This window comes from Dasypus novemcinctus, chromosome 12 (assembly GCF_030445035.2).
Source record: "Dasypus novemcinctus isolate mDasNov1 chromosome 12, mDasNov1.1.hap2, whole genome shotgun sequence".
NCBI classification, from domain to species: domain Eukaryota; kingdom Metazoa; phylum Chordata; class Mammalia; order Cingulata; family Dasypodidae; genus Dasypus; species Dasypus novemcinctus.
The window spans coordinates 111,532,318-111,556,922 of NC_080684.1; the positions used below are offsets into that span (position 1 = coordinate 111,532,318).

The window sequence follows — 24,605 nt, forward strand, 5'->3', positions numbered from 1 at the left end:
CTAATGAACCTAGACGCAAAAATACTTAACAAAATACTTGCTAATCGTATTCAACAACACATTAAACGAATTATACACCATGACCAAGTGAGATTTATCCCAGGTATGCAAGGATGGTTCAACATAAGAAAATCAATCAATGTAATACACCATATAAACAGATTGAGAGAAAAAAACCACATGATTATATCTATAGATGCAGAAAAGGCATTTGACAAAATACAGCACCCCTTCCTGATAAAAACACTCCAAAAGATCGGAATACAAGGAAACTTTTTGAACATGATAAAGAGTATATATGAAAAACCTAAAGCCAACATTGTTTACAATGGCGAAGTCCTGAAATCCTTCCCTCTAAAATCAGGAACAAGACAAGGATGCCCATTGTCTCCACTCCTATTTAACATTGTCTTGGAAGTACTGGCTCGAGCACTGAGACAAGAACCAGATATAAAAGGCATTCAAATTGGAAGGGAAGAAGTCAAAATTTCATTATTTGCAGATGACATGATCCTATATATAGAAAACCCTGAGAGATCTTCAACAAAGCTCCTAGAACTCATAAATGAGTTTAGCAAAGTCGCAGGTTATAAGATCAATGCGCAAAAATCAGTAGCATTTCTATACACCAATAATGAGCAAGATCAGGAGGAAATCAAGAAACAAATACCATTCACAATAGTAAATAAAAAAATCAAATACTTAGGAATAAATTTAACTAAAGAGGTAAAAAACTTATACATCGAGAACTATACAAGATTGTTCAAGGAAATCAAAGAAGACCTAAATAAATGGAAGAATATTCCCTGTTCATGGATAGGAAGACTGAATATTATTAAGATGTCTATCCTACCAAAACTGATCTACACGTTCAATGCAATCCCAATAAAAATCAACACAGCCTTCTTTAAGGAACTAGAAAAACTAACTATGAAATTTATTTGGAATAAAAAGAGGCCCCGAATAGCCAAAGACATATTGAAAAAGAAAAACGAAATAGGAGGAATCACACTTCCTGACTTCAAAACATACTACAAAGCTACAGTAGTGAAAACAGCATGGTACTGGCATAAGGAGAGACACACAGACCAATGGAATCGAATTGAAAGTTCAGATATAGAACCTCATGTATATAGCCATATAATATTCGATAAAGCCACCAAACCCTCTCAACTGGGAGAGAATGGCCTATTCAACAAATGGTGCCTGGAGAACTGGATACCCATATGTAGAAGAATGAAAGAGGATTACCATCTCACACCTTATACAAAGATCAACTCTAGATGGATCAAAGACCTAAATATAAGAGCCAAGACCATAAAGACCTTAGAAAGCAGTGTAGGGAAACATCTACAGGACCTTGTAATAGGAAATGGCTTCATGAATATCACACCAAAAGCACGAGCAGCAAAAGAACAAATAGATAAATGGGACTACCTCAAAATTAAAGCCTTCTGCACCTCAAAGGAGTTTGTCAAGAAAGTAAAAAGGGAACCCACACAATGGGAGAAAATATTTGGCAACCATATATCTGATAAGAGACTTATAACTTGCATATATAAAGAACTCATAGATCTCGAAAACAAAAAGATAAACAACCCATTTAAAAAATGGGAAAAAGATTTAAACAGACACTTCTCCAAAGAAGAAATACAAATGGCTAAAAAGCACATGAAAAAATGCTCCAAATCCCTAGCTATCAGGGAAATGCAAATCAAAACTACAATGAGATACCATCTTACTCCCATAAGATTGGCAGCCATGAAAAAAACAGTAGAATACAAATGCTGGAGAGGATGTGAAGAAAGGGGAACACTCATCCATTGCTGGTGGGAATGCAGAAGGATCCAACCATTCTGGAGGACAGTTTGGCAGTTTCTCAAAAAATTATCCATAGATTTGCCATATGACCCAGCAATACCACTGCTGGGTATATACCCATCAGATCTGAAAACAAGGACACAAACCGATATATGTACACCAATGTTCATAGCAGCATTGTTCACCATCGCCAAAAGTTGGAATCAATCCAAAAGTCCATCAACAGATGAGTGGATCAATAAAATGTGGTATATACACACAATGGAATACTACTCAGCTGTAAGAACCAATACACTACAATCGCACGTGATAACATGGATGAACCTTGAGAATCTTATGTTAAGTGAAGCAACCCAGGCATTGAAGGACCAATACTATATGACCTCAATGATATGAAATAAGTTAACTGCCTCAGAGAGCTAGAGTCTGGAAAAGTGGCTTACTGGAAATCGGGGGGTGGAGGAAGGATGTGAGTTAATGTCTGTAGGGGTGGAATCTGTGATGAGCTGGGGGTAAGTATGAGCACAAAGAAGGGACAAAATGGGGGCAAGGGGTTACCTTCGGGTGGGGTTTTCTGGGTTTGAGGGGGGCTGGGGATGGGAAGAGGGGTAATATGGTCCAAGAAATAGGTGGGAGGGAGGGGCAACATACAAACATGGGAGAGTGCCAGAAGTTCGTTGAGAACTAAATGTTGAGTAAAACGTATCAAAGTATAAATAGGAGGGTCACCTGGTTAGGACGCTCAGGGGGTATGGTCTGATGCGGGACGGACTCCGGAGGGAATAGCTGAAGGCTCATTTTGCCAAGGTGGGTTCTACCATTGGGTGGGGTGGACCCATATCCTGGGGAAGACTAATGCCGTCGAATAGAGAGAACTGTATCTCTCGTGAGAAAGGACGGCTCCCAGGGCATTAGATTGGCAGGCGTTGTGGGCCCTAAGGGGAGGGGAAAATGGATGTGCAATGGATAGAACAAAGGTAAATAAGGGGGCAAAAGAGGAGTTATGTGAGTACACAAGGATGAATATAAAACAGCTAATATTACACCAAAAACATATAGGGGACGACAGACTAATAATGAAAACCATAAGACAAAACATAGGATAACTAAAAAATTTAGAAAACTGTACAACCTAAAGTATGGACCACATAGTAAGCACAAATGTTACCTTGTTTGAAAACTATAGTTTCGGAATCTGTACATCAGTTTCAGGAAATATGATATGAATAAGTTAAAAGATTATTGCTGTGGAAGGGAAAAGGTTTTATGGTGGATCTGGGGAAATACTGTATATTGTATATATGAATTTTGGTGATCTAAGACTCTTCTGAAGCTGACATTATGTTGGGATTCACTTTACGGGAAGTTTTGGATCACAGAGTGGTTCAACAATGGCAGCGGAGGAATACTGATATGGGATGTTATTGACAGGATATATATGGTTGACAGGGAGTTATACAGGGCATATGCCCAGGGTATATGGTAATGTCTATATATACTCATAGTGGAAACAATTAAAAACAACAGCTGGGGGGGTACTGGGCTCCTGGCCGGGGGGTCACTGTTGTGGGCCCTGGGAGAGCAGCGGCAATCCTCCAGGTGCAACGGCAAGAACCAGGAAGGAAGGAGGGCCCAACAGTGGGCTCTTGATACTAATGGCTACACTTTTGAGCCTATGCACCTGCAATAAGAACAAGGCCTAGAGTAGCATTGTGCCTGGGGGTTTCCTCCTGACAGCCTTCATGTTACTCAAATGTGGCCACTCTCACAGCCAAACTCAGCGTGTAGATGTGATGCATTCCCCCCAGCGTGGGACATGACACCCGGGGATGAGCCTCCCTGGCACCGAGGGATCACTACCACATACCAGCTGAAGAAGCAACTAGAAAATGACCTTGAATTAAAGATTCAATGCGGAACAGCAGAATATACCTGTCTACATATAATAACATGACTTCGGGAAGCGGTTTGACCTAATGTAAGGGGGAAATGGAAAGGAGAAATGAGATTATAAGGCTGTGAGTCTCTAAAAAAGAGTCTGGAGGTTGTCAGAAGGAATACCCCTATGTACAACTGAACAGAGTCTAAGAGACAGATAAGGTAGATACAACCCCAGGTATTGGTTCTTTTGAGGGATAAAGAGACCCACGGGTTCTATGGTCATGGCAGAAGGGGTTCACTGCCATGACAGATGGCCCTTCTTTGGAGCTGGTGTTTCTGCGTGATGGAAATGGACTCTGAGGGGATCTCTTTTCACAAGACTTGCATGCTACTTTATTGGAATTGTAGTTGGTGCTGAGTTTAAGATATATGTAGGGGATTTGAATCTCTGGACTGATAATATGACACCCAGGCCCAGAGCCTCAACAGACTTCAGCTCCTACACTTTGACTTATTGGACTTACTCCACTCAGCTAACATGGAGTTGAAGAAGGTCAACCACCACAACATGGAGCCTAGAGTGTCTACAACTAGAAGCGGGAAGAGTACATCCAGTACCCATGTGGAATCTAAGCCCTCACTTGACATAGGTGTGGAATGGACACAACCAATCCAATGTCCACAGAGGAAATGTGAAATGGGTGTGGGAACGGTAGCCATGGGGGCTGCTGGGTGTGGGGAACGGGAGGAAGAGATGAGATGTGGAGGTGTTTTCGGGACGTGGAGTTGTCCTGGATAGTGCTTCACGGACAATTACGGGACACTGTAGATCCCCCCAGGGCCCACTGGATGGAACGTGGGAGAGTGTGGGCTATGATGTGGACCATTGACTATGGGGTGCAGTGATGCTCAGAGATGAACTTACCAGGTGCAATGGATGTATCACGATGATGGGAGAGAGTGTTGCTGTGGGGGGAGTGGGGGGCGGGGGCGGTGGGGTTGAATGGGACCTCATATATTTTTTTTAATGTAATTAAAAATAATAATAATAAATAAATATTTAAAAAAATAAATAAATAAATAAATAAATATGTGACAACATGAAACTTGAAGACACCATATTGAGTGAAATAAGCCAGACCCAAAATGAAATACTGCATGACTTCACTGATATGAAGTAATTAGAATAAGTAAACTCATAGATACCAACTATCTAGAATATAGGCATTACCAGGGGACGTGGTGGGGTAGAGAATGGGGAGTTCATAGTTAAATTCTATAGAGTTTCTATTTGAGTTGACTGTATAGTTTTGGCGATGATAACACAACATATTGTGAACGAATAGCATTGAATTATATATTTAATGTGTTTAAAAGGGGAAATTTTACCTTGTATTTATTACTAGAATAAAAATTGAAAACAGACCCATGTGGAGCTGGCCCATGTGCAGTGCTGATGCACGCAAGGAGTGCCGTGCCACGCAGGGGTGTTCCCCACGTAGGGGTGCCCCACGTGCAAGGAGTGCACATCGTAAGGAGAGCCGCCCAGAGCAAAAGAAAGTGCAGCCTGCCCAGGAATGGCACCGCACACACCAAGAGCTGACACAACAAGATGACGCAACAAAAAGAGACACAGATTCCCGTGCCGCTGACAACAACAGAGGCGGACAAAGAAGATAATGCAGCAAATAGACACAGAGAACAGACAACCGGGGTGGGGGGGGGGGAAGGGGAGAGAAATAAATAAATAAATCTTTAAAGAAATATTGAAAACAAATCCATAGAACTGTACAATACAAAGAGTGAACCCTATTGCAAATGATGGCGTTAACAGTACAATTATAAAATGCTCCTTCAAGAATTGTAACAAACGTATCACACTAATGCGAGGTGTTAATAGGGAGGTACATGGGAACTCTGTATTTTATATATGATTTTTCTTTAAACTTGCACCTTCTCTAATAAAAAAAAAATTCCAACTCAACAGCAGAGGGAAAAAAGAACAGGAAAACAACAGAATAGAGTATTAGAAAAGACATGTCAAACATAATCAAATGGTCAAATATAAGTATAAATGGAGTCCCAGAAAGAGAGGGGCAAGAGAATGAAGCAGAAACAAAAATTGAAGAGATAATGATTAAGAACTTTCAAAAATTGATGAAAGACCATAACGCACAGATTCAAGAATTCCAAAAACTCTAAGCAGAATATATACAAAGAAAACCACATCTAGACAAAAGACAGTCAAACTTCTGAAAAGAAAAAAAAAACAACATGATAAAATCTTAAAAGCAGCTTGATGGGGGAAAAGATATCAGCTTCAGAGATGCAATAACAAGGCTGATAGCTCACTTTTCAACAGGAATATGAAAGTCCAAAGATGATGAAATAACATCTTTAACATGCTGGTGAGGAAACTGGCAGCCTAGAATTATCCCAGTGAAACTATCTTTTCAAAGAAAAAAAAAAAACAACAATGAAGAGAATTCTTCAACAGCAAAACCACACTACAATAAATATAAACGGGGAAGTGGATTTGGCTCAACCAATAGAGCATCCGCCTACCACATGGGAGGTCCACGGTTCAACCCAGGGCCTCCTGACCCATGTGATGAGCTGGCCCATGTGCAGTGCTGATGTGCACCAGTAGTGCCATGCCATGCAGGGGTATCCCCTGTGTAGGGGAGCCCCAAGCACAAGGAATGTGCCCCTCAAGGAGAGCTACCCAGTGCGAAAAAAGTGCAGCCTGCCCATGAGTGGTGCCTCACACACAGAGAGCAGATGCAGCAAGATGACATAACAAAAAAAAAAGACACAGATTCCCAGTGCCACTGACAAGAATATATGGACACAGAGGGCAGACAATTGGGGAGGGGAGGGCAAGGAAGGGGAGAGAAATAAATTGAAATAAATATAAAGGAATTTTTTAAACTGCAAGATAATGATTTCAGATAAAGTCACATAACTGCAGAAAGGAATGAAAAACCCATAAAAAGTAGTGTAAAATAAATTTGGCTATTTAAAGCAACAGCAATAACTATGCTTTTTGGGTTTTATAATCTATGTAGAAATAAAATACATGACAATAATAGGAAGAAAATGGAGTTAAATGGTTGTAAGGTTTAAAAATTGTCCAGAAATTATTAGAAATATGAACTTAAAGTATACTGTAATGAGTTAAAGATGCACATTGAAACATCGAGAGTAACCAAAAGGACAATACAAAAATGTATATCTAAAAAGTGACTATAAGAGATATAATGGAATAATTAAAAATGCTTGATTATTTCAAAAGAAGGTAGAAGGGGAAGTATAACAGAACAAAGAGTAGATAGAATGAATAGAAAACAAATAGTAAGATGGTAGACTTAAATCTAACTATATTCAGATGATTTTAAAGTAAATGGGGAAAAATACACCAATCAATAGGAAAAGATTGGACAAAAAAGTACCTAGCCCGTAACATATGCTCTTTATATGAGACCCACTTTAAATATAAAGGCACCAATGGACTAAAAGTTAAAGACTGACAAAACTAAACAAAATAACTTGCAAACACTAAACAAAATAAAGCTGGTACTGCTATACTAAGAAAAAGTAGAATTTAAAGCAGGAATTATTAATAAAAATAAAGAAGAAATTTCATAATATAAAAGGGTCCAATCAAATGAAGACAAAAAAGAATCCTAAGGGAAGTGGAATTGGCCCTGTGGTTAGGGCGTCCGTCTACCACATGGGAGGTCCACGGTTCAAACCCCAGGCCTCCTTGATCTGTGTGGAGCTGGCCCATGTGCAGTGCTGGTGTGCACACAAAGAGTGCCCTGCCACACAGGGGTGTCCCCCACATAGGGGAGCCCCACGTGCAAGGAGTGCGCCCCATAAGGAGAGCCGCCCAGCGCCAAAGAAAGTGCAGCCTGCCCAGGAATGGCTCCACACACAAGGAGAGCTGACACAGCAAGATGACACAACAAAAAGAGACACAGATTCTTGGTGCTGCTGATAAGGATAGAAGTGGTCACAGAAGAACACACAGCGAATGGACACAGAGAGCAGACAATGGGGGAGTAGGGAAGGGGAGAGAAATAAATTTAAAAATAAATCTTTAAAAAAAAGAAACCTAAATTAGATGTCCCGAATAACATTACATCGAAATATATAAATCGGGGAAACGGACTTGGCCCAGTGGTTAGGGCGTCCGTCTACCACATGGGAGGTCCGCGGTTCAAACCCCGGGCCTCCTTGACCCGTGTGGAGCTGGCCCATGCGCAGTGCTGATGCGCACAAAGAGTGCCCTGCCACGCAGGGGTGTCCCCCACGTAGGGGAGCCCCACGCGCAAGGAGTGCACCCTGTAAGGAGAGCTGCCCAGCGCGAAGGAAAGTGCAGCCTGCCCAGGAATGGCGCCGCCCACACTTCCTGTGCCGCTGACAACAGAAGGGGACAAAGAAACAAGACGCAGCAAATAGACACAGAGAACAGACAACCGGGGGAAGGGGGGGGAATTAAATAAAATAAATAAATAAATCTTTAAAAAAATATATATATATAAATTAGACTTCCAGGAAGATGGTGGACTAGAAAGACATGGGACTCTCTTCTCCTCCAGACAAATAGCTAGAGGACAGACTAAAACAGCCAAGAAAAAGATCTTCTAGGGTTTAGGACACCAGGCAAAGGCTGGACACCACCCAGAGGAGAGAGGGACAAAGGAGGGGAATCATGATGACAGAACTGAGTTGAAACCAGGGGCTGCTGCTGGCACCATCCCCCTCATTAAAGACACTTTTATTTATTTATTTTTTCGTCTTTATTTTTTTAATGTTACATTAAAAAAACATGAGGTCCCCGTATACCTCCCACCCCCCTCACCCCACTCATCCCCCCATAACAACAACCTCCTCCATCATCATGAGACATTCATTGCATTTGGTGAATACATCTCTGAGCACCGCTGCACCTCATAGTCAATGGTCCACATCATAGCCCACACTCTCCCACAGTCCACCCACTGGACCACGGGAGGACATACAATGTCCGGTAACTGTCCCTGCAGCACCACCCAGGACAACTCCAAGTCCCGAAAACACCCCCACATAACATCTCTTCCTCCCACTCCCTACCCCCAGCAACCACCATGGCCACTTTCTCCACACCAATGCCACATTTTCTTCAATTACAAATCACAATAGTTCATGAATAGAATATCAGTAAGTCCACTCTAATCCATACTCTATTCCTCCATCCTGTGGACTTTGGATGGTTGTGTCTAGTCCACATCTATATCAAGAGGGGGCTTAGATTCCACATGGATGCTGGATGCAATTCTCCTGCTTTCAGTTGTAGGCACTCATGGCTCCCTGGTGCGGTGGTTGACCTTCTTCACCTCCATGTAAGATGAGTGGGGTAAGTCCAATAAACCAGAGTATAGGAGTTGCAAGTCTGTTGAAGCTCAGGGTCTGGCTATCACATGGTCAGTCCATAGATTCAAGTCCCCTGGGTATACATTAAACCCCAGCAGCAACTAAGTTCTGGTAAAAGTAACAGGAGAGGCTTGTGGACAAAGATCACATCTAAGTCTAGCTCCATCACACAGAAACACAAATTCGAAAGTAGGGCCGACTGAGATGGCACTGAACTCCAACTGCCATGACCATAGAACATGTGGGTCTCTGTAGCCCTCGGAAGAACCAATACCTGGGGTTGTATCTACTTTATCTGTCTCTGGGACTCTGCTCAGGTGTGCATAAGGGCAACCCCTCTGATAACCTCCTGGCTCTTTTTGGAGACTCATAGCCATATATACTCATTTGTCCTTTCCATTTCCCCCTTTTATTCAGGTCAAAAAGCATTTTTACCTCCTGGTATTATATCTGCTGGTCCGAGTTGACCCTTTTATTCAATGTCATTTTCTAGTTACATCATCAGCTGGTACTTGGTAGTGATCCCTCGGTGCCAGGGAGGCTCATCCCCGGGAGTCATGTCCCACGCTGGGGGGAAGCCAACACATTTACATGCTGAGTGTGGCTTCGAGTCTGGCCACATTTGAGCAACACAGAGGCTCTCAGGAGGTAACTCTTAGGCACCCTGCAGCTCTAGGCCTTGTTCTTATTTCAGGTGCACAGGCTCACAAGCATAGTCAAAGAGTATCAAGGGCTCACTGTTGTACCTTCATTCTTTTTTGGTCTTTGCTGTTACACTTGGGGGATTGTTGCTGTTTCTTTAGGGACTGTGATAGAGCTCCCGTGGCTAGGAACTCAGCACTCCCTCAGTTGTTGTTTTTAATTGTAACCACTATGAAAATATCCAAACATTTTTATGTACCCTGGATATATGCCCTGGAGAACTCCCTGCCAACCATGTGTCCCCTGTCAATAACATCCCACACCAGTATTCCTCCCCCTGCCATTGTTGAACCTCTCTGTGATCCAAAACTTCTTAAAAAAATGAAGTCCAATATATTGCCAGGTTCTATTAATAGTAAAATGGAATATAGTGATGAGTTTAAAGGTTAGATATAGAATACATATTAATTTAGAAAAATTAAGGTAAAAATAAATTGGGGTATCAAAAAATTAAAAAATGCAAAAGCTTTGTTTTTGATGTTTTGCCTTCCATCACTGCAATAAGTATTGCCCTGTATGCAAATTGGCAAGGCAACTACTTACATCTTTTCCTCAGTGTCTATGTCCTATCTTTTTCTTTTTTTTTTTCCTAATTATTAAGCTTATCTTCACAAAAGTTTTAGATCACAGTAATTCATATATACAATATACAGTACTCCACATATCCAACATAAAACCATTTTCCCTTCCACAGCAATAATCTTTTTACATATTCATACTATATTTACTGAAACTGATGCACAGATATTGAGACAGTAGCTTTCAAACAAGGTAGCATTTGGGTTTACATTGTGGTTTATATTTTAGACTATACAATTTTCTAAAGTTTTAGTTATCTTATGTTTTACATTATGATTTACATTTTAGCCTATCAGCCCCTATATATTTTTGGTGTAATTTTACATGTCTTATATCCATCCTTGTATACTCTTGCAAAACACTTCTATTGCCCACACTGTTACATTGGTTCTATCTATTCAATACCTCTTTCCCCCTCCCCTTAGGGCCCACAGTGACAGTCAATCTTCATTGCTTGAAGGGCCATGTTCAGAGATACTTGCAACAGTGTTAAGGGCTTGACATGCTCAACTGCCCTAATGCATTGGGAGCCACCATTTCTCTCGAGAGATACAATTCCCTCTATTTGAGAACATCAGTCCTCCCCAGGATGTGGGTATATCTTCACTCTCATTATATGGGTCTCTATCCAATGATATAACCCACGATGGCAAAATGAGCATTCACATATTCCCTAGGAGCCTGTCCTGTGTCAGATTATCCCCTTTGAGCATCTTAAACAGGTAACCTTCCTTATTATATTTTTGAAAAAGTTTTCTCAGCATTATATTCTCAACCAAATACCTGATAATCTCCTGTGTTCGTATGTTGCCCCCTTCCCCCAATTTCTTGGGCAATACTACCCATCCTCCCATCCCTGGCCCCCCTCAAACCTGCAAAGACCCACCCAAAGGTAACCCTATGCCCCCATTTTATCCCTTCCTTGTACAAATACTTACCTCCAGCTTATCATAGATTTCACCCATTCTAAATACTCAGACCTTTGTGGCCTGCAGCTACAGACAAAGGGGGCTCCAGGGACCACCACCCCAGGAAAGGGGGGAGAGGACACAGCCTCAGGCTGACTCAGCTTCTGACCCTCAGATCAGGTCTGCTGTGTCCAGGGGCCCTTCCGGCCGGGTGGGGCTGTGCCATTGTTTATCTTGGGAGCCTGCAAGGGGCTAAAGATACACGACCCTCCCAATCTCCTCCTACTAAGCAGGACTGATCGTTGAGAACTCAGAGGGGAGTGAAATGTTTCCTACACAGGAAAAGGGAGGGGGCTGCCATGGAAGGCTGGAGAACTGGCTCTGAGAAAGTTTGAGTCACGAGGCTTCTACCTCCAGGCAGGAAGCTCCTGCACATTGATAAGTCTGTGTTGCAACAGATACACACTAACCAGGCACCGAACTGAGAGCTGCCAAAGAGCGCTATCTGCTGGCAGACCAAGGAAGTGCATGTCAGAAAATTAAAAATAAGCAGGAGAGGTTTTTACCCACCTATATAGCCTCCCTCCCCAAAAGCCCTAGGAAGCAAATCTACAACCAATTACTAGGTCCAGTGCCCAGTTCTGAGCAACTAGCAGGACAATCCTAACAATCCATGCTGAGCAAAGAATCAAAGAGCAATGGTAACATACAGACTCCTGCCACTAAATCCTTACAAAAGAGAAAGAAATTGAACATCTGAGTAAACTACATCCTGATCAGATGCCTAGACTTCAGCAAAAAATCATGAGCCATAGTAAGAAAACAGAAGACATGGCCCAATAAAAGGAATATAGCAAAGCCCAAGAAGATATGCAGAATTTGAGAGAACTAATCGGCGAGATGCACACAAATTTCCAAAATGAAATTAATGAGTTGAAAGACAATATGGTTAAAGAGATAAATGACATGAAGAAGACATTGAAGAATTTGAAATCCTGAACAGAAAAGTAATAGAGGTCATGGGAATGAAAGACACAATAGATGAGATAAAAAAACACACTAGAGGCATATAATAACAGACTCGAAATGAAAGAAAAAAGAATAAGTGGTACTGAAGACAGAATAGCTAAAATGGAAGAGAGAAAATAGAATGGAAAAAATTGAGCAGGATCTCAGAGAGTTGAATGACAACACAAAATGCAACAACATACATATTGTGAGAGTTCCAGAAGGAGAAGAGAAGGGAAAAGGGGCAAAAAGAGTATCTGAGGAAATAATAGCTGAAAATTTCCCAGCTCTCATGAAAGAAACCAACTTACACATCCAAGAAGTGCACCGTATTCCAACCAGAACAAATCTGAAAAGACCTACTCCAAGACACATACATACTACTCAGAATGTCAAATATCAAAGATAAAGAGAAAATTCTCAGAGCAGCAAGGAAGAAGCAAACCATCACATACAAGGGACACATAGTAAGACAGCACAGCTTTTTCTTCAGAAACCATGGATACAAGAAGACAGTGGTATGAGTCAATTAGGATACTGAAAAAGGAAAACTTCCAGCCAAGAATTCTTTATCCAGAAAAACTGTCCTTCAGATATGAAGGTGAGTATAAAATATTCACAAACAAGCAAAAACTAGGAGAGTTTGCAAAAGAGAATCCACCTTTGCAGGAAATATTAAAGGAAGCCCTAGAATCTGAAAGAAAAAGGAGAGACAGGTTTGAAGGAAAGTATAGAAGGATAGCAGAAAGTATAACCAAAAGAGTAAAAAGAGGCAAAAATACGACATGACAGATGAAAACCAAAGGATAAAATGGTTGAAGTAAATAGTGTGTTTACCATAATATCATTGAATGTGAATGAATTAAACTCCCCAATTAAAAGATACAGGCTGACAAAATGGGTAAAAACGTTAGCCGTCCATATGCTGCTTACAAGAAACTCGCCTTAGACCCAGGGATGCAAACTGGCTGAAAGTGAAGGCTGGAAAAAGACACTCCACACAAATAGTAACCAAAAAGACCATTACATAGCAATAAAAGGGACAATCCACCAGGAAGATATAACAGTCATAAATGTCTATGTACCTAACCAGGATGCCCCAAATTACATGACACAAACTGGCAAAACTGAAGGGAGAAACAGCCATCTCTACAATAACAGTTGGAGACTTCAACATTCCTCTCACATCTTTACATAGAACAACTAGACAGAAGATCAACAAGGAAAGAGAGAACTTGAAGAATACAATAAACGAGTTAGACCTAATAGATACATAAAACACTGCATCCAAATTCAGCAGGTTATACATTCTTCTCAAGTGTGAATGGATATTTCTCCAGGATAGAACACATGTTAGGGCAGAATGCACTTCTTGATAAATGCAAAAAGATTAAAATTATACAAAGCACCTTCTCAGATCATAATGGAATGAAACTGGAAATCAATAATAGACAGGAAAAAAGTAAATGTGCAAATATGTGGTGGCTGAACAACACACTCCTAAATAATCAGTGAGTAAAAGAATAAATTGCAAGTGAAATCAGTAAATATATTGACACAAATGAAAACAAGAACACAACTTATCAAAAATTATGGGATACAGTGAAGGCAGTACTGAGAGGTAAATTTATAGCACTAAATGCCTATATTAAAAAAGAAGAGCTAAATGCAAAGATTTAATTGAATGACTAGGAAACTAGGAAAAGAACAGCAAACCAATCCCCAAAAGCAAGCAGAAGAAAAGAAATAATAAAACTTAGAGCAGAAATATATGAAATTGAGAACAAAAAAGCAATAGAGAAAACCAACAAAACCAAAAGGCTGGTTCTTTGAGAAAATCAATCAAATTGATAACCCCTAGCTAAACTAACAAAGAAAAAAAGAGAAAATGCAAATAAATACAATCCGAAATGAAAGGGGGGAAGTTACAACTAACTCCACAAAAACAAAAAGAAACATAAGAGGATATTATGAGAAACTTCATACCAACAAACTAGAAACCTAGATAAAATGGACAAGTTCCTAGAAATGCACAACCAACCTACACTGACGCTACAAGAAATAAAAGAATTTAACAAACCAATCACATTTAAAGAGAATGAATCCATCATCAAAAATCTCCCAGCAAAGAAAAGTCCAGGACAGGTGGCTTCACAGGTGAATTCTACCAAGCATTTCGAAAAGAATTAACACCAATCCTTTTTAAACTCTCCCAAAAAATTGAAGAGGAGGGAAAATTACCCAACACATTTTATGAAGCCAACATCACCCTAATATCAAAGTCAGATAAAGATACTACAAGAAAAGAAAATTACAGACCAATCTCTCTAATGAACATAGATGCAAAAATTCTCAACAAAATACTTGCAGATCCAGTCCAATAGTACATAAAAAGATATACCCACGACCAAATAGGATCTATTCCTGGTATGCAAGGCTGGTTCAACATAAGAAAATCAATCAACATAATACACCACATTAACAAATTGAAGGGGGAAAACCACGTGATCATCCCAATTGACAGTGAAAAGGCATTTGACAAAATCCAGCATCCTTTTTTGATAAAAAACACTTCAAAAGATAGGAATAGAAGGAAAATTCTTCAATATGATAAAAGGCATATATGAAAAACCCACAGCCAACATCACACTCAATGGGAAAAGGCTGAAAGCTTTCCCTCTAAGACTGGGAACAAGACAAGGACGCGCACTGTCACCACTGCTATGCAATACTGTACTAGAAGTTCTAGCTAGGGCTACTAGACAAGAAAAAAAATTTAAAGGCATTCAATTAGGAAAAGAGGATGTAAAACTCACACTGGTACGGCATGATCCTCTACTTAGAAAATTCTAAACTATCCACAACAAAGCTACCTGAGCTAATAAATGAGTTCAGCTAAGTGGCAGGGTACAAGATCAACATGCAAAAATCAGTATTTTTTTGTATACTAGCACTGAACAATCTGAGGAATAAATCAGGGGAAAAACTCCATTTTCAATAGCAACAAAACTCAAACACCTAGGAATTAATTTAACCAAAGAAGTACAGACATCTATGAAGAAAACTTCAAAACAATGCTAAAAGAAATTTTAAAAGACCTAAACAAATGGAAAGACATTCTTGTTCATGAATTGGGAGAATAAATATCGTGAAGATGCATTCTTACCCAAACTGATTTATAGATTCAATGTAACACCAATAAAAATTCCAACAGCTTCCTTAACAATAGAAAAGGCAGTTACCAAATTCATTTGGAAGGGAAAGTGTACCTGAATAGCCAGAAGCACTCTAAAAAAAGAAGTGACTTCACTGCCTGTCCTTGAAACATATTACAAAGCCACAGTGGTCAAAACAGCACGGTACTAGCATAAAGACAGACATATTGCTCAGTGGAATAGAATTGAGAATCCAGAAATAAACCCTCACCTATACAGTCAACTGGTTTTTGACAAACCTACCAAGTTAATGGTAATGGGGCAAAACAGTCTCTTCAACAAATGGTGCTGGGACAACTGGATATCTATAACCAAAAGAATGAAAGAGGACCCCTATCTCACTCCCCACACAAGAACCAACTCAAAATGGATCAAAGACCTAAATATAAAAGTCACCATAAAACTACTGGAAGAAAGTGTAGGGAGACATCTTAAAGACCTTGTAGTAGGTAGTGGTTTCTTGGACCTTACACCCAAAGCATGTGCAACAAAAGAAAAAGGAGATAAATGGGACCTCTTCAAAATTAAACAATTTTTGCACCTCACAGGACTTTGTCAAAAGGGTGAAAAGGCAGCCAACTCAATGGGAGAAAATATTTGGAAATCAAATATCCAATAATGGTTTAATATCCAGGATATATAAAGAGATGTTACAATAAAAAGTCAAATGACTCAATTAAAAAATGGACAAAAGACTTGAATAGACATTTGTTCAAAGAAGAAATACAAATGGCAAAAAAAAAATATGAAGAAATGCTCAACATCACTAATGATTAGGGAAATGCAAATCAAAACTACAATGAGGGAAGCGGACTTGGCCCAGTGGTTAGGGCATCAGTCTACCACATGGGAGGTCTGCGGTTCACACCCCGGGGCCTCCTTGACCCATGTGGAGCTGGCCCATGCACAGTGCTGATGCACTCAAGGAATGCCGTACCACGCAGGGGTGTCCCCCACACAGGGGAGCCCCACGCGCAAGGAGTGCGCCCCATAAGGAGAGCCGCCCAGCGCGAAAGAAAGTGCAGCTTGCCCAAGAATGGCGCCGCACACCCGGAGAGCTGGCATAACAACGACATGATGTAACAGAAAGAGACACAGATTCCCGTGCCGCTGACAACAACAGAAGCAGACAAAGAAAATGACGCAGCAAATAAACACAGAGAACAAACAACTGGGGTGGGGGGGGAGGGGAGAGAAATAAATCTTTAAGAAAAAAAACTACAATGAGATATTGTATCACACCTATCAGAATTACCACTATTAAAAAAACAACTGAAGGGTTGGAGAGGATGTGGAGAGACAGGAACACTTACTCACTGTTGATGGGAATGCAGAATGGTACAGGCACTGTAGAGGACTGTTTGGCAGTTCCTAAGTTGAATATAGATTTGCCCCATGACCCTGCAGTACCACTACTGGGGACATACTCAGAAGAACTGAGAGCACTGACATGAACGGACAGTCTGCACACTGATGTTTATAATGGCATTAGTCACGATTGCCAAAAGTTGGAAACAAACCAGGTGTCCATCAACAGATGAATGGATAAACAAATGTGGTGTGTTCACACGATGGAATATTATGCAGCTGTAAGAAGAAATGAAGTTGTGAAGCATATGACAACGTGGATGAACCTGGAGGACATTATGTTGAGCAAAGCAAGCCAGACACAAAAGGACAAATACTGTATGACTGCGTTATTATGAACCAAACATATTGTGTAACATGTTGTACGATTCAAAATAATTTTATAATTAAGTATTCAGTACATTTGAGAAATGTATATGTTTATTCAACTGTGTTTTCTTCTGTTTCTAATTTATATTTTCAATTATTAAATGTACAAAATAAAGTTAATTAAAAATTTATCTATAAATCAAATAACGATAGAATTTAAAAAAGATAAATGTCTTCAAACATAACTGAAGATTTTTAAACTCATCTCTTCCAGCAATTTCATAGAACAAGCAGGCAAAATAATCAGTATGGATATAAACTTAACATCTTAACTAACTACCTAAGCAACGTCTTTAAAACACCACCACCTGGCAACTGTAAAATACATTCTATTCAAATATACATGAAGTGTTTACAAGACAGATCATGTACTGGGCCCAAAGCAAGTTTCAAAAAAACTCATTTTTATTCTAATATCCATAATGTTATCTGTATAAAAAAAGAACCTTGACCCATGCCTCTTACTTTACACAAAAATTAATTCAGGATGGATCATAAAAAGCTAAATGTGAAAGGGACAACAGTCATGGAAGAAATCCTAAGAGACCATCTTCGCGCCGTGGGACAGGCCGAGGTCTCTTAAACAGGGCACTAATCGCACTCGTCTAAACTGGAGTTCGTTAAAATTAACTTCTGCTCGTAGGAAAGAAAACAAGCCACACTGAGGAAGCTATTCTTACTGCATATTTCCAACAAAGGACTTGATAAATAATGCACAAAGAACTTTTAAAAACCAACACAAGAGACGGCCCACCCAATTCAAAAATGGGCAAAAGATTTGAAGGAGCACTTCCCAAGGCAAGATTTATAAATGGCCAATACGCATGTGAAACCATGTTCGACGCCCTCAGTCACTGGTGAAAGGTAAACTAAAGCCCCCTGAGATCACCAGAACGGGGACGCTCACCCCCTGCCCATGCCAAGGGCCCTCCGCCGCGTGGCGCAGCGGATCTCGTGCCCACGGCTGCGGGAGCGTGGGTCAGCAGAACCGCTCGGGAGACTGTCCACTCACGTCAGCACGGCCAGAGAAACTGGGAAACTGCCGGAATGGGAGTGCCACGACCACAGGCAGGAGGGGCCTGCGGCTCCACGCGCCAAGGCGGGTGAATCCCACCCACGATACGGGGAGCGAAGAATCTGCCCAGGGGGGCCTGACTGTGACCCCATGAATATGAAATCCAAGACCAGGAACACCGACGGGCAGGGCAGGAGGGGGCTCCGAGGGGGCTCCTGGGGGCGGGGCGGTCCTCATCTGATAGGGTGGTGGTCACCCAGGCGCACCCAGGCCGAGGTTCACAGGCTGCACAAAGACAACAACGCCCTGCAGAAGGCGACTGTATTTAAGTTACACCAAAGGAGCAGCAAAGAGAAAACACTGGACTAGCCCAAAAGAAGGAGGAAAGGTTAAGCTGGCGGCCTGGGCCAGGCGTGGGGGCAGCAGCAGGCCCTCCAACCCAGGGCCTCTCTTCCCTGCCCGTGCGTCCCCGTGGCTGACGCCGTCCGTGCCGCAGGGGCACCTGCGCCCCCTCAGCCCCAGCTCCCCTCTGTTGGCCCTGGGGGGCTCAGCCCCCGGGAAGGAGGAAGGCCTTTGCCCCAGGGCAGTGCGGGCCACGCAGGTCGTGGAGGGCTGCGAGGAGGGTCTGACCAAGCCCCTCCCAGGGGCGGAGGACTTGGCCCAGTGGTTGGGGAGTTCGTCCGCTACATGGGCAGTCCGCGGTTCAAATCCTGGGCCTCCCTGACCCGTGTGGAGCTGGCCCATGCACGGTGCTGATGCGCGCAAGGAGTGCCCTGCCACACAGGGGTGTCCCCTGCATGGGGGGACCCCGCGCGCAAGGAGTGTGCCCCGTCCAGAGCAAAGGAAAGTGCAGCCTGCCCAGAAGTGGTGCCACGCACACGGAGAGCGGACACAGCAGGATGACGCGACAAAAGGAAACACAGATTCCCGTGCCGCTGACAACGGCAGAAGCGGACAAAGATGCAGCAGATGGACACAGAGAACAGACAACCAGGGTGGGGGGGGAGAGGAGGAGGGAGAGAGAGAGAAAGAAATCTTAAAAAAAAAAAGCCCCTCCCAGGCTCGACACCAGCCGGGTGTGCACGGGAGCTGGCTGTGAAGTGGGACAGACCGGCCCGCTCGCCTGTCTTAGGGCCGTTGTGGGGTTCAAATGGGATAAACGACAGGGAAGGGATCTGCAAGCACGGGGGGCTCCTCCTCCCGGCACCAGCAGGGGGTCCTGGTGGGACGGCTTCAGAGGGCCCCGTGGCCAGCCGCCCAGGAGGCGCCCCAGAGGCCCAGGAGGCGCCCCCAGACCCAGGCAGGCGCCCCCAGCAACAGGCAGTGCCTCAGATCCAGGCTGTGCCCCAGAAGCCCAGGAGGTGCCCCCAGATCCAGGCGGCACCCTGATACCCAGGAGGCACCCCAGAAGCCCAGGCGGTGCCCTCAGACCCAGGCGGCGCCCTGACGCCCGGAGGCCCGGCTTTGTGGGTCCCTCGGCCTCCTGCCCAGAGCTCCCGGTGCCCACCGCGGCCCGGCAGAGCCGCCTCTTACTGAACGAGAGAGTAGTACTGTTCGGTCAGCGTCCTCCACTCGTCCTCGGACAGGCCCTGGGTGGCGTCCGCGGCGACGTCGATGTCCTCGTGCTCCAGCTGCCCCAGGTAGGCCTGGCACGCCGAGCAGGCCGCGTCGATGAGTTGCGAGGGCAGGTCTGCGGGCATCTTTGTGTCGGCATCCTCGGGGTCTGAAACCCAAGCACAGGCGGGTGGAGCGAGGACCCCCGGGGCTGCCCACACACCCAGTGGGATGGCACCACCTCGGGCTCCGGCCACAGGGCCCGGGCGTCCACCAGTCCCGTGGACAGAGGCCACCCCTCCCACCGTGCCACAAGGCTCGCGGGGAGCCGCCCTGAGGCCGCACCTGTGTCGCTCCTCCCGAAACTGTCGTCTCGCAAAGCCCCCTCCCCTACTCCCACCCCAGCGCAGGAAGGAGAGGACGCATCTCGGGGGCACGCAGCACAAAGTGGGACCTTCTACCACACACCTGGCGTCTGGTAAACGCTCCGTGAACACACCTGAGCTGCCCCAATGCCCTCGCCCTGCTGGGCAGCTGGGAAGACCCTTCCCCATCTCCACAGTGTGGTCAGAGCCCTGGCTCGCGTGTGCTCTCGGGGGTCCAGGCCCTCGACCACTCACACGGCATCCTGTCCTCCTTCTGGGACCCGTGACTCTTGGGCAGCGCCACTCCGGGGGGCAGCCCTCCAACAGCCTGGCGCCTGCTCAGAGCAGGCTGGCCCCACGTGGGGCAGGGAGAACGGGCGGGGGTCCGCCAGCCAGTCAGCCACAATGCTGTGGGCAGGGACTGAAGACAGGTGGACCAAGAAACAGGGTGGAAGGCTACTGAGATGTATGAAGACAACCCCACAAGCTGCAGTGCACGCAAATTCCACACGGCACAGCCTGAGCTGGATTCAGAGGCAAATTCACAGCCTTTAATACTTCTCTTATCAAGGAAAAGAAAACTGATTCAGGGGTTTCCCTTAGGATTTTACAGAAAGAACAAAGGGGAATACAACAAACACAGGAGAATTAAATTATATGATCAGAAGCAAAACTACACAATTTAAAAACAAAATCTGTGGACAAAAACCCAAGAGCTGTTGGGTGAAAGGAAAATAATACAATAATGATAGGAGACAAAATGAATTGGGAAAACATAAAAACAGCAAACAGGAAATTGGAAATTAGAACAGGATTATAATTAAAAGAATTAGAGGAAATGAGCAGTGCCTTGACTTGGTATGTGTCCCGCAATCCTTTTCTTTTATGTTCAAATATTTAGACAAAATGGTATTAATCCCTAGATAAAATGATTTTTAAAAATTAAAATTTTAAGAAAATACTGAAAGTGTCAATCTTGTAAAATTGGAATATCTCTAACTTATCATTTCAGTCAATGCCAACCAAAAGTCTAAAAGAGCTTTTCGTGGATTTTGGCAAGCTGGTTCTAAGCTCACGTGGCAGGTTACACAGGTAAGAGCTGAGACACTGCTGAAGGAGAAGGGGTGCAGGAACTCTCCCTACCTGGGGGCAAAACCCATTAGGAACTTGTAGCAATGACAACATAAAGGTGATGGCGTCAAAGCTGCCGAACAGAAGCAAAAGTGTCACGTCAAGCAGTGGGACAGAGCGGGATACCCATCAAGGGGTTGGGGGAAACTGGTTACCCGCCTCGAGAAAAAAATAAAATTTGATCTCTATTAAAATAATAAATCCCATATGGGTTGCAGGACTAAATGTAAAGTAAGACACACAGAGAGAAGGGGAGAGAGACACTAAAGAGGAGTTGAAATTGTAGGGTCATATGCTTTGAGATGTGGCATTGATAAAATCTTCTTAAGACCCAAAGGCACAAACTATAAAAGAGGTCACTAAGTATGACTAAACCCAAAACGGAGAACAACAAACCAAGTTAAAAGACAAGCAACAAAGGAGCAGGTGTAGCTCAGTGGTTGAGCACCTGCTTTGCACATACAAGGTCCTGGGTTCGATCCCCAGTATCTCCTAAAAAAAAAAAAAAGACAAGCAACAGACCAGGAGAAAGTGATAAAACAACTAACAGACAAAATAGTAGCATGCAGAATACAAAAAGGACTTCAGCAAGTCAGTCAGAAACAGACAAACCAATTAGAAAAAGAGAAGCAACTCTATACAAAATTTGACAAAATATGGAAAGATTATTTTCAGGAAAACAGCCGATCAACCTATATGACGGTATGTTCAATATGATTGGGAATTGAAATGGTCACATGTGATCAAGAGCTTAGAGATAAATATTAGTACTTCCACACTCAAAAGGGCTGGGGACTTAGTAACAATTACTATTTTAAAAATAGTGTCACAAACCACAGTAAATAAACATTGTACACCAACCATGATGGAGGCTGACAATTACAGTTTAACATGCCAGTCTTGGTGATTTGCATACGTTATTTTATTTAGCATTCTCTCACCAAAAACAAAACAAAACAAAAAAACAAGAAACGGTGTTTCAACCCCATTTCATAGGCCTGGAGTTGGGAAAACAAAGCTCTGAGGGGGAAAGGAGGTCCCAGCACTGCTGGGACCTGCAGTCCATCTGACCCAGGCTGTGCTTTCCACAGCGTCTCCTGAAAGACCAGCAGTCACGATGGACGGGAGAACGAGCCCCGAAAGCGCGTCCTGAGTGGCCAGCCCGTGGGGGCGTCATCACCAGTGGAGAGCGATGCGGTAACCGCGGGCTGGGACGCAGTCCCCGCACATCCGTGCAGAATCCTACGCAGCAGCAAGAGAGCATTACCAACTAATCCCAGTACATCAGGACAGCCTGGCTTTCCATTAGAAAATCTACATATTCACCGCGGTGTCAGGCAGGAAAGGCGTGTGCGCGGAGAAACAGCCAAAGACAATGCGAACGCTGAAAATATCCAGAAACCACCACTGGACGCTGCGGAGAGCAGCCGGGCCTGCGGGTCACGGGGACACTGTGGCGGCTGGTCCGTGGGCAGCTCTGGGTCCCCGCAGTGCGGGCAGTGGAGCCAGAGCCCAACAGGGCCGAGGAGTCGGACAGCGCGCGGAGCTTGGGGCCTCCAGGCTGGACACTGAGGGGACGCTTCCAGAAGGCTGGCGTTGAGGTGGAGTCCAATGTGCCTGTTTTCTGCCGCTGGCACTTCTGGTCCAAGCGTCCGGTGCCCACCACGAGGTCCGCAAGACCCTCGCCGTTCCCTTCTGGGCGTCTCAGGGTGTTACTCTCCGTTCAGATCCCCTTTCACTGAGCTCTGTCTATGTGTGTCATTCCCCACTGGACGTCCAGCCGCCCCGGCTCAGCTGCTGGGGCACCCTTCCCCACGGAATGGACTTCGCAGCCGGGTCCGAGAACCGACTGCCCGGGCGTGAGGGTTGGTTTCTGAACTTCCGGTCCTGTTCTGCTGCGGTCTGTCCCGCAGTCGTCCCGCACCGCGACTGCAACAAGCTCTGAAACCCTCACGGGACTCCACCCTCGCTGTGCTTTCCGGGGGGATCGGGCTCTTCTGGGCCCCCTGCAATTCCACGTGGCCTTGATGGCTTGAATGGCGAGTTTTGCTCTCCTGGTGTATTTCATTAAGTCATTCAACCTCTGGGGAAGCAGCGGCAGGACCCGGGCTCAGGGCCGGCTGCACCCACCAGGCTGCGGAACCCCTGGTCGAGCGGATGTGTCGCCCTCGATTTCCAGACGCCGGCCCTCTGCCCCAGGGGCTCGGGCACCAAGGCCGCCACGGGCGTCTGGACGGGGCTCCCCAGGCAGGCTCAGAAGGGTCCTGGGGAAGGGGTGAGGGGGCATCGAGAAGCGGGCCTGGGGAGTGGGCGGGCCTTCCTGAGAGCAGTGGGGGCCATCGGCTGGCCCACGCGGGGGTGGGGGCGCTGGAGACCATGGGGCGGGGTGGAGGGTGAGCTGGGAGGGGGCCGCAGGAGAGCGGAGGCCGCGGCACGAGGAGCAGCGCGAGTCCACGGGGCCTGGAGCGGGGTCAGTGCTGCCGCCGCCGCCCCCCTCGGCCCTCCCCGGAGACTCGCACCTGGCCGGGTCCTGGGCCTTCGCGGCCGTCCCACTGCAGCCCCGCGAGCCCCGGGCGACCCTGCCCCGCCTGGGAGGTCACCCTCCGCGTCCGTGGGCAGCGTGGGCCCGGCTTCCCCCGGGTTCGGAACCGACGGCCCCGGGAGCAGCAGGTGCAGGGCCTCCCGAGCGGCCCGACGCCCGGCGCAGCGCGGGGCCAGCGGGGCGCAGAGCCGGGCCCCGTGCCTCGCCCGCCCGCGGCCCCCCGGCCCACGCCCCCACCTGCGCGGCCACACGCACCTTTCCCGCGGCTCGCGCCGCCGTCGCCGGCCTCCTGGCGCCTGCTCCGCGGCTGGCCCCCGCCGCAGCCCTGGTGGCCGACCACCCACTTGAGGACACTGGCCGCCGCCGTGCGCCGGAAGTCGTCTGCAAGGACAGGGGCTCTGCGCTCCAGCCGCCCGCCCCCTCTCCCGGCCCCTGGGCCCAGCTCCCCTCGCCTCCCCCCGCCCCTGCCCCATCCGCCCTGCTCCAGAGAGCCTTCCAGAACCTTCCTCCGCCCACAGGTCCCGCACCCCCTGTGGCCCCTGCCCGGGTGCCGCCCACTCCGCCCAAGCTCCGCAGGTTCACGCACAGCCAGCCCGTGCCAGGGGGACGGGCAGAGCCTCCCGGGCCCCCTCCCCGCTCCCCAGCCGCAGGCCCCCCCCACTCATGCCCACCGGCCCCTCGGCCGACCCTCCCCCTTGCTCCTGCCGCATCTCGGCTGTCCTCCCTGCC

At 45.5% G+C, this 24,605-nt stretch overlaps 1 protein-coding gene across 1 annotated transcript in view; it reads right to left on the minus strand.

The window, feature by feature from the left end:
* The window catches only part of TTLL8 (tubulin tyrosine ligase like 8), a 105,451-nt gene that overhangs the window by 57,145 nt on the left and 23,701 nt on the right, over positions 1–24,605 (minus strand). Inside the window, exons 8-9 of the mRNA XM_058308969.2 lie at positions 24,132–24,257; positions 19,818–20,007 (exon numbers count right to left, since the gene is read on the minus strand). Of these exons, the coding sequence (XP_058164952.1) occupies positions 19,818–20,007; positions 24,132–24,257 (316 nt within the window). The remainder of the gene's footprint in view (positions 1–19,817; positions 20,008–24,131; positions 24,258–24,605) is intronic.